The 11,703-nt window shown below is 30.3% G+C and overlaps 1 protein-coding gene and 1 pseudogene across 1 annotated transcript; one reads left to right on the top strand and one right to left on the bottom strand.

The window, feature by feature from the left end:
* The first annotated feature begins 1,349 nt into the window (after window positions 1-1,349).
* Window positions 1,350-2,992, top strand: LOC130983279 (pentatricopeptide repeat-containing protein At5g06540-like). The gene has a single exon (XM_057907498.1). The coding sequence runs from the start codon at window positions 1,353-1,355 to the stop codon at window positions 2,913-2,915; it is 1,563 nt and encodes a 520-aa protein (XP_057763481.1). The 5' UTR covers window positions 1,350-1,352; the 3' UTR covers window positions 2,916-2,992.
* A 7,396-nt stretch (window positions 2,993-10,388) lies between these two features.
* Window positions 10,389-10,598, bottom strand: LOC130984545 (small nucleolar RNA U3; annotated as a pseudogene).
* Window positions 10,599-11,703: the final 1,105 nt, after the last annotated feature.

The following is an 11,703-nucleotide window of genomic DNA, read 5'->3' as shown; positions in this document are numbered from 1 at the left end:
AAAATGAATTAAATAGAAATAAATGAGATGGGAAGAATTTATAAATATTGAGTACATACAGCAAGTACCAAGGTATTCATGAATACATATATTTTTGTGAGAAAATATAATTATTCAATAAATCATAACTTAAAAGGAGAGAGATAATTTTTTAAACATAATTTATTTAATTTACCTTTATTTCTATACATTTATTAGCATGTATGGTTAAAGTATTTAAATAAAAAAAAATTTAAACGGTGATGAGATTTTTACGCGAACTTTTGAACTTAAAATTTTAAATTGTAGTTTGAAGAGGATATAAAGAAAGGATGGTTATTATATTATAAGGCATGCTTCTATCTTATAGTTCATGTTAAAAAGCATATGAAGAAATTAAAAAAATGAAACTAAGATATTCTAGTTATAGTTGTAAATTTTCTCTTTGAAGGTAATATACATACCATATGTAATTTTATTTACTTTAGCGATTGATTACTTTGTTAAAATAATATATATAATATAGCCAATATGTATAAATATATAAATACATACAACTATTTTATACATACTCATAGAATTATTGAAATTAAAAAAAAAAGCGTTTGAAATATTTTAGAAGAAATGAATACATACAACAACGTATTTAATTATTTAATGAATTATAAATTTTTAATAAATTATAACTTTTTAATAAATCACAATTCATCAAAAGAGAATATTTTTAAAAATAATATATGAAAAGTGTTAGGAGTCAACAAATTTTATAATTTGTAACCATCAATTAATCATTATCAGAATTTTTAATAATTTAAAATTATATTTAATAATATAAAATTATTCATTTTTTTTACTGATTAAGTGTCGACCAAATTTTAATAAAAATGTTAGCATAAACTTTTTCATAATTATATATCTCACATGGTCTTCTTTTCTCTCTCTATCACCAGTCTGTCATCTTTATCGCCCCCCTCAACTCCCAAACATATTTAATTGGGAGTTGATCCAAAGAAGGAAAAATCTCAGCGATAATCCATGAAATAGAACAAATAAGTCTTTCCCACATGCAGCTTTTTTGTAAGGTCTTTTAGGACTGTGCGGTGAAAATGAGATAAATTTTTCTTTTTCATTTTTGCAAACAGAACTAGCGAAAATGAATTAGAAAGAAGCGAATTATTTTTTTTCATAGGCAACAAATTTGAGTTCGTTAAAATAGTTTGTTACATCAAAATTTTAGATTTATTTTGGTTGGTTTCATATCCGAAAATGGGTAATTATTTTGTGCCACATTTTTGCAGTATCAAGGATTAAAAATTATAAATCACAAATCATATCAATTGGATTAGATAGCTCTAGGAGCGTTCTTTTTTCCCATGTCAAGTTGTAGCATCAAGAAATGCCTCAAAGTATTGGAGAAATGCAAATGCAAGAGCATGAACCAACTCAAGCAAGCACACGCTCAATTCTTTCCCAATGGTCTTCAGCACAACACTTTCGCACTCAGCAGGCTCCTCGCTTTAAGCAGCCACCATCATGGAACCCTTGCTTATTCATTTAGAATTTTCCAACACATTCACAATCCCACACTCTGCATATTCAACACTATCCTTAACGCTTTCTTTATCAATGGCAACTCTAAAGGCACAATACATTTGTTCATTGACATGGTGCGCCGTAGATTGAACCCTGATCACTACACCCTTCCTTGCGTGTTGAAGGCGTGTACCTCGCTTGGAAGTGTTTCCTTGGGGGAGATTGTTCATGGGTATGGATCAAAATTGGGGCTTTTATGTGATGTCTTTGTAGGTAATAGTTTGATTGCATTGTACTCTGCCTGCGGTGATCCTGTGGCTGCACGTAAAGTGTTTGATGAAATGCCTAACTTGAATGCTGTGTCTTGGACTATGATGATCGCAGGGTATGCTAAGGTGGGCGACATTGATTCAGCAAGACTTTTCTTTGATGAAGCACCTGAGAGGGATATGGGAATATGGGGTGCCATGATTTCTGGTTACGTGAAGAACAATTGCTTCAACGAAGGACTTCATCTATTTCGTTTAATACAGTCTACTGATGAGGTGCCAGATGAGTCTATATTAGTAAGCATTCTTTCTTCCTGTGCCCATCTGGGGGCTTTGGATATTGGTATTTGGGTACACAGATATCTGAATGAAGCAAGGATTACATTTAGCATTCGTTTGAGTACCAGTTTATTGGACATGTATGCAAAATGTGGTCACTTGGTCATGGCTAAAAGACTATTTGATTCCATGAAAGAGAGAGATGTTGTGTGTTGGAATGCAATGATTTTCGGGATGGCAATGCATGGAGATGGAATAAGCGCACTCCAGTTGTTTTTGGATATGGAAAAGGCTGGGATAAAGTTGGATGATCTAACATTCATAGCTATTTTTACAGCTTGTAGTTATTCCGGTATGGTACTTGAAGGTCTGAAATTGTTAGATAAGATGTTTAATGTGCACAAGATTGAGCCGAAGATCGAACATTACGGCTGTCTAGTTGACTTGCTAAGTCGAGCTGGGCTCTTCAAAGAAGCCATGGTTATGATAAGAAGAATAAGAGATTCAGGCAGCGGCACCTCTGAAGAGGCATTGTCTTGGAGGGCCTTTTTGAGTGCATGCTGCAACCATGGACAAACTAAATTTGCTGAACTTGCAGCTGCCAAACTCTTGAAGTTGGAGAACCACAGTGGCGTCTATGTTTTGCTTTCAAATTTATATGCAACAACCGGAAAATACAGTGAAACAAGAAGGGTTAGGGATATGATGAAGAATAAAGGATCAGAGAAAGCACCAGGTTGCAGCTCAGTTGAGATTGATGGGGTTATTAGTGAATTCATTGCTGGTGAAAAAACTCATCTACAAATGCATGAAATACACTCAGTTTTGAAGAAAATGCATATGCAATTGGATTAACATTTCTGGTTGAGTTGAATCATATTCTGTTGGCTAGTTGACACACAATATATATTTTGACCACTCAGACGAATAAAATAAACGAAGAGGTTTGTTAATAATTAGATGGATATAATCTAGTATTATTTGTAATAATAAAAATTTAAATAATATTATATATTAAATCTTGAATATTTTTTTAGCATATAAATATAAAAAAATGAAGAGTACTGTACTCTAGGATCACATTAGGATTCACATAGTGAGTAGTACTAAAGATTTTGAAAGAAAAAAAAACTATTTATGCCACGCAAACCTTTTGAATTTGTTTAAGAACACCAATTTAGCAAATTCCATAAAATAAAACCTTCAATTAGAAAATTCCTACCATTCACCCTTCATAACTATGATAGACTACTATGCAAGTTCGAATATTTTTATAGTTGACTTGACGTGTTTTGTGGTAGGTAATTTTCCTATTAGAAGACACCATCTTCAAACTGAAGGAGAAGGTTGTAATCCACATACGCAATTTATGTCCACTATCAGAGGATATAATATAGAGATGTTCCTTCAGACTAATGCAAATAAAATTGTGAGCTCAATTGATATTTTATGAATCGCCACCACTTCTCATTAAGCTTTCCCTTTCACATTAAACTCCTTCAAAGATTTTTAATTAGGTCTAACACCTTAAATCAAACATATCTTTTTAAATGAAGTGTCATTAATTGAGAAGAAAATATCTTTTTAAGCATTATACAAAATAAAGAATAGTACATAAAGATATTTAAGCATTATGTATATGTATTTGCAAAAGAAAATTCAAGCATATATGTAATAAATTAATAATAATAATAACACAAATTACATAAAATATGTTGTACTTGTACACACTAATTTAAACATTTGTATGTAATATAATAATGATAACAATATTAATGATACAAATCAATGATCTTAGGATCATATTTTTATGTAATATATTAATAATAATGATGCAAATTAAATAACTATATAAAATCATAAATTTGCATTATATATAGTACATTCCACAATGGTCTCAATAAAACTAAATTAAATTCACTCACATGCTAAAATAAATATAAAAAGAGAAAAATATGAAACACATAATTTAAAACATGAGAATTAATAGAATAATCTGTTAAATATTTTAATATTATTTATACTTTTTAAGATAGATAAAAAATTAAATACTAAAAACAGATTATTCAAATTTATATCCTATATTCTAATAAACTTATTATTTAATAAACAATTTAATTAAACTTATATTTCAAGACAACGTTGAAATATTTATTTCATATATATATCCATGTAAGTAAAAATATATATAAGATTACAACCAGTATATTTATACGTGATACATTTTGATATATTTTAAATTTTTATTATATATCTAAACAAAAAATTATGGAAAAACTGTATAATTTCCCCTCTCTCTTTTGTAAGCCGGTAAATATAAGTGTCAAATAAATGGTAGCACATTAACATATATATTGCGTCCATAAGAGACAAAATTATAGTGTCAACAATTTTTTTGTTTGAAGAAGAAAGAAAAATATTTTATAACAGTGCTAATTAGCAAGTAAAATATTGGGTAAAACACTTGTATAAACTAAACCAATGTCAATATTATATAAATTATCAAAATCAAATAATCTTACATAAATGTCTTAAATTATACTTTTATATAAATTGAATTAAATTAATTCGAATTATACAATATAGTAGTAAATCAAAATACATTTATTTAAATTACATGAAACATTGTTTAAAATATAAATCGAATTGGTTAAATTTAAATTATACACTATAGTACTAAATCAAATCAGTATGATTCCAATTAGTATGGAACAATGTAAATCGAATCAGTATAAATTTTTCATTGACATTTATGTTAATTTAGAAGTACCCCCATTTAGATTAAAAATAAAAAATAAAAAAAATCAAAATGAATAAGAATAGAAATCTAACTTTTGTGTTTTAGTTTAAATTTCAAAAAATCTACATTTTTATAAACTTATGAATTTAAAACGGAACATTAAACAATTTTTAAAAAATCATTAAAAATTATCCTTTGACTTATTAGCATCTAAAAAATCATTATCGAGACTTTTGATAGTAAAAAAGTTAATATAAAGTACTATAGCCCTCCAATGTAGCATAAGGTTTAAAACTTGAATTTTTGTCAGAGTCAGAAGTGACAAATAATTATAAATTATAAAATAATTAACTATATTTATAAAATATATAATTTGACCAACTTATTTATACTGTATTTTAATTATTTTTAAATTACATATTGTATAAATATAGTTGGTCATTTTATAATTTATAACTATCTGTTACTTCTGACTCTACAAAAAATTCAAGTTTTAATAATAACTCTTATGATACTTTGGAAGACTATACTTTATATTAACTTTTTCAATATCAAAAGTCCCGATAATAATTTTTTAGATGCTAATAAATCAAAGGATAATTTTTAATGAATTTTTAAAAATTGTTTAATATTCCATTTTAAATTCATAAGTTTATAAAAATGTAGATTTTCTAAATTTGAACTAAAATACAAAAGTTAGATTTCTATTTTATTCGTTTTGATATTTTATTTGAATCCAAATGGAGGTACTTTTTTATTGATATTTATGTTTTAAAGTTAATAAAAAAATTAACTTAAAAGTAGTAAATATGAATAATCTGTTATAAGTAGTAAATCAAATCATACTATAGTGTATAATTTAAATTTAACCAATTCGATTTATACTTCAAATAATGTTTCTATGCAATTCAAATCAATGTGTTTCAATTTACTACTATATTATATAATTCGAATTAACTTAATTCAATTTATATAGAATTATGATTTGAGACATTTATGTAACGTTATTTAATTTAGATAATTTATGTAATATTGACATTAATTTAATTTATATAAGTGTTTTATCCTAAAAAATTTGAGATAAGTCTCAATGTAGAGTAAACTCTTCCGACTCAATTTGGTCCCTCAAGTGAAGTTAAAACCCTAATCCCTTTTTTGAAGGCCACATTGTTCACTCTGCTATCTCCTCGTCGGTGCTGTGTTCTTCTGTTCTCCCTCTCTGAAGCCCAAAGGTTATGGCTAGCACGAGCAATGCAGCTGGGAGCTCGAACAACCCACGATCGTTTGGAAGCATCACGAGGAGAATGAACATAAATAGAGAAGCTCGTTTGCCAAAAATGAAAAAAAAAATCATGGGAAGCCTGGTTTCTCTGAAAGAGGTAAGCCAAAAATGAAAAAAATATGGTTCCTCTGTTTTTTGATATTATTGTTAATCTAATATTCAAAAAAGTTCATGCCATTTTTTTCGATTGTAATTGGTGGGTATGAACGCCTCTGTTCTATTCTATGTGCTAGGGTTTGATCACTACTGGCTTTCGTAGTGGTTTGGCCAAGAAAATTGTAGAGTAGGAGTGTTTCTTGTGTTTTGATGATATAAAAATGTGTTCTTTATGTGTTAGGGTTTATTGCTCTTAGTGGATGAGTTTTCAAACTGTTAATGTGTTTCACGACAATGACTCTGATTAATGAATTTGTTAAACACAGTTTGCATGATCACAGTAGAAGTAAAGATTTTTTGGGAGTTGAAATTTTTTGTAACTCTGATAATAGATTCTGAATTTGACTGATTTACCTAATTGCCTTTCTTTGTATTAGGTTGGTTTAGTTAAACTTAATGTAATATGTAATGTTGTTTAGTTAAACTGAGTGTGTGATCATAAATGATTCTTGCATACATAAGTTAGAGTAATATAAAGTAAGTTTTGCCATTGCTAATGAAGTTAACTTAGCTATTGGAATAGTCAAATTGTTTGATGAATTTGGTCTGGACTAGTGGATTAGTTGTGGAAAAGGGTATGTAAATTTGAATGGTTTGATCCACCAAGATTGAAGTTAGTGTCTAGAGAACTGCTATCTTTAGTTACACTAAAATAATGTTCTTGATTTCACACTTTCTTATGTTCACATGACACAAATCATTAGCAACATGATCAAAATAAAGGTGAAATATCATATAATTTAACAGTTAACAACTAACAAAGTTAGGCACTCTATTCAATACTCCGGTCCACAATAACCTTTTCTAATAAAAATTTTGAAAAAGAAAACCACAAAATAATAGAAGACTTAACTTATGTTGTTAATTTAAATATAGTGATAATATAGCACAGTAAAATATTAGAGGGAGAAGGAGAAGTAGAAAAGCAAGGGAGTGGTGCTTTTGTTGCCAACTATCAAGTAATGAAAAGGAGAGAGTGAGAGTGATGATGAAAATGGTAGAAGAAGATTAGGACTGAATCAATGCTATGATATGAAGAAGATAACAGATGCCATTTAATGAGCTTTCATTAACTACTATTTACCATTACTATTTCTAGATGGTTTTTCTTGTTTCATCTCCACCTTCAGTGTTGTATATTATTTTATTATTTTTTAACCTCTCTAGTTAGTGATTACTTTAGCTCCAAATTTGGCAGATTTTCTTTATTTCTGTGTGCCTTTTTTTGTTGGTAGTAAGTTGTAGTTGTATATATATATTTCCCTTAGTTGCAAAAGAAAAAAAAGGGTATTGGTCTTGGGTTTTGTGGGAAACTACACGGAGAGTGAAGTTTGGTGCCTGTCCTTGTGATTTATTTGCCAGTTTGATTTAAGGCACATATTGCTGATTATATATGCTGAATTAATCCTGGACTGATTATATGATGTTAATACACTGGGCTGCTGTCTATATATGCAGAATTAATCCTGGACTGATTATATGCTGCATAATGTTCTGTCAATCTATTGTTATTCATTTATCCTGTTCTGCATAATGTTCTGTAACAGTGCTGTGTAAGGACTAGTTTGATGTCACTTACATAAGTCTAGGGACTAGTTTGATGTCACTTGAACAAGTCTAGAGACTCTTTTGATGTTACTTATATAACTGTAGGGACAGTTTTGTTGTCCGAAAACAACTATCTGACCCCTTCTTTGGTATCTGAAACAGGGCCTTATAAATGCAGTTAAGGAGGTTTTTCCAGATGTCCATCACAGATTCTGTGTTTGGCATCTGTGGAAGAACTTCAATAAGCAATGGAAGGATCTTCAGTTTAAAGGGCTACTTTGGGATTGTGCAAGGTGTACTAGCCAAGATGGCTTTCTTGATATCATCAAAAAGATTGAAAGGGTTAATAAGGAAGCCTCGGAGTATTTGAACAAGTGGCCCTATGCAAGGTGCAACACAGGAAACTGCTACAAGGCTTGTAAATTTCATGAAGTTTGTGTCCAACCCTGGATTCAAGGCACCCAGACACAACAAATGAAGATTAGGATGATTATGTTTAGGAAAAGCAGGCTGTTTTTTTGTATCTATTTTGCTGATGTTGTTTACAATGCCTAAAATATTGTCCCAGTTTTGGAGATTTTAATATTTGAATTTTATCAGGTCAATATATCAACAACTTTGATATATACTTGGTGTTTTGACTCTATAATGTCTTTTTTGAATTAAACATTACCAATATGAATTATGAATTATGACTTTATTGAATTGAGTTTTCTCAGCCTTTTGTTTATATCTTATCCTCTGTTACAGACTTAAGAGTAGTTCAAATCCTGTCCATTTCTATTTCATTGAAAAGAAGTCCAGGAACAAAAGTATGCATATAATCAAACACTTTAATTTCCATTTCTTTCAAACAAAAGGATAGAAACAAGTACATGAAAAAGGAATGCATATAACATGCATGTCATTTGTTTTTTGCTAGATACAATTGACCCTGCTGTCTATCCAACTTTAATACAAGAACACCAATTACAATCAGCAGCATGAACACAAACATAAAAAATTTTCCCATTTTTAGAACCCTAATTTTAGCTTCTAATTTACCAAATTTCCAAGCCATCTTCATCTTCCCTTCTTCATCATCAACTAAATTCTTGTTCTATCATCACATGGCATGGCATCTTCCAAAACTTTATCAATCCACATAAACAATCCACACCATTTCTTACCCACAGTCTGCACATCAAAGAAAATTCAATCAGCAAAATTTATATCCATAAATACAGCAATCAACAACAATAATACTTACATTGTAGTTCGGGCAACCTAGAAACGGTCTTCCTGGATTAGAATCCGTCCCTGACCACTGCAGCACCGGTCTCGACCCGCAGGCACACCATTATGGCAAACGAGCTTTTCTGTTTCTGTTCATTCTCCTCATGATGCTTCCAAACGATCGTGGGTTGTTCGAGTTCCCAGCTGCATTGCTCGTGCTAGCCATAACCTTCGGATTTCAGAGAGGGAGAACAGAAGAACACAGCACCGACGAGGAGACAGCAGAGTGAACAATGTGGCCTTCAAAAAAAGGGATTAGGGTTTTAACTTCACCTGAGGGACCAAATTGAGTCGGAAGAGTTTACTCTGCCACATCAGCTAGCCATTGTGAGTCCCACGTGTCACCAACGCTGCCAGCTAAGATTTCCGGTTGCGCCACGTGTGCTGAAATTGCCGGAAGGACCACTTTGAGTCTCAGAGTGCAAGTTTGGGGATGACTCCAAAGAACTTTTAAGTTCAGAAACTACTATGAGACTCGAGTGCAACTTCAGGGACTACATTGAGGTTTATCTCTAAAAAATTTCATAACATTTTAAATTCATCGCTGGCAATCTGGCATGAAAGATGCTGAAGGAGAATCCTCAAACATATGGTCCCACTGTAGATTAGAGGGAAAAAAAAGGATAAGAAACAAATGCTAGTTGCTGTTGTCATTTGTATTTTTGTGGTCACTTATAAATGTTAGGCTTCATAATGAGACATCTTTTTATCTTGTCCTCTTTTTGTGTTTCATTAGTCCATTAGATATTCCTGTAATAGGTTTATATTGTCTTTATGTGTTGTGTGTGGATATGTCATAATATATAATATAAGATATTAAACTTACTACACCTAGCTAGAGTGAGATTTGGGCATTTGGTATCATGAAGGGAAAAAAAAAAAGTAAAGTGAGATTTGGCAGAGTTTCTTTGGTTGGTTCATTTCAAAAGCAGTACACCATACGAAAGAAATAATTTAAATCAAGGTGAGTTCTACCCAACCTCCTCTATTTCAACATGTAAATTACTTCTCGTGACGTGATATGTTTTAATTGGATGCTTAGTTTTAGTTTGAGTTAATTTAACTCAATAAGAGTTAATATGTTAACTAAAGTAGGGTAATTTTGTAATTAAATATTTTTATAAGAGGAATAAATATATAATTTCTATAAACATTAAAAAATAAAGTTATATTTTTATCATTGTGTAGAAATTCAATTTACCCCGATCCCATTTCTCTCTGAAATTGAAAGAAAAAATCAACTCATTGGGTGTTTCATATTTTGATGAACCAGGAAATAAGTATTTAGAGAAAATAACTAATTAAATGGCCAGAGAAAAAAGATTTGAGTTTGTCAGAACACGGTGAGACCATCTCGACCACAAGGTTGTAGCGCGAACGATACTCCACCATTCAAATGGCATGCGCTTTGGAACAATTAATCACGCTCTGACCTCACGGTCATAGTTCATCCGCCCGACTTTAGTTCCTGTCTTCTTAGAACTCAAGGATACAGATGTACGAGCCTATAGAACAGATCCTGTTCAAGTAAGGTCGTGTTCTGTGTTTTGTGTTCTTTGTGTTTAGTTATAAAAACTGCTTTTGTTTTGTGAACCTAGCCCAGGTGAGACTAAGTTTACGTTTGCGAAATTCAGAAAATCTTAAAATTTAAGAACGTGAAATCGATTATGATGGCTTTTTATGATGATAGTGTAGAAGGGGAAGACGAAAAAGAAGATGAAAATAATGATGATGATGATGATAATGATAGTGATGGTGATGATGATATGGAATTTTTGGATGCATTGAAATTAAATTTGGAGGTATTTAATTACATAATCACCTACTTTGGACTATAATTTAATTACCAATAATTTAACCATAATTAACATAGCAACCAATTAAAAGATAACATGTCACAGAGGGTAAATTACATGTTATTATAGAAAGGGTAGGCTAGAATTTACCTTAAATCAAGGGTATTAAAATAATGATAGTTAATAGAAGATTAGAAATTTCACTTATGACAATTGACAAACTCAACATGGTATAAGTAGTGCATGTCATGTTTTTTTCTTAGTTTGTCAACAATACGATTGCTTGAGATACATTGGCAAAGTTATATATGTGTCGAACGGATTTGCGCTTTATTATTTTTAAGTAAAATATAAATGAATATAATATCTCACACCCTAGATATATATGCTCATCACAAGAATTTTTTTTATTGCAAATAACGAGTTCCCTGTATCCTAAAGAGATTGACCAGCGACCCAGATAAGATTATATCTGTTAAGCTTTTTGCATATAATAATAATAATAATAATAATAATAATAATAATAATGTCTATTTCATTAACTTTTGAAGCTTAGTTAGCTTTTTGTGTTAAGGTTTGTGTGTACACTTTATTCTGATGATGAGGTTGGACAGAACATATATACAATAAGATTGCCACAGAGATTTGTAAGAGAAATATTTTAGGTACTATTTGGAGGATGTAAATTTTTATTGTAACGTACAATATATATATATATATATATATATATATATATATATATATATATATATTTTGTCACCTCAATTATGAGGTAATCAAATATTAATAGTGTTCCAAGAAACACAAAGGACCAACTAGTCTGACCAGTTGGATTGAAAATTGACT

The sequence above is a fragment of the Arachis stenosperma genome, chromosome 5, assembly GCF_014773155.1.
Source record: "Arachis stenosperma cultivar V10309 chromosome 5, arast.V10309.gnm1.PFL2, whole genome shotgun sequence".
Lineage (NCBI taxonomy): Eukaryota > Viridiplantae > Streptophyta > Magnoliopsida > Fabales > Fabaceae > Arachis > Arachis stenosperma.
The sequence above is the reverse complement of the archived record's forward strand: the minus strand, read 5'-3'. Positions and strand labels throughout refer to the sequence as shown.

What these genes read in the sequence shown, in the direction of transcription:
- LOC130983279 (XM_057907498.1), top strand. Translation starts at nt 1,353, where the DNA reads ATGTCAAGTTGTAGCATCAAGAAATGCCTCAAAGTATTGGAGAAATGC.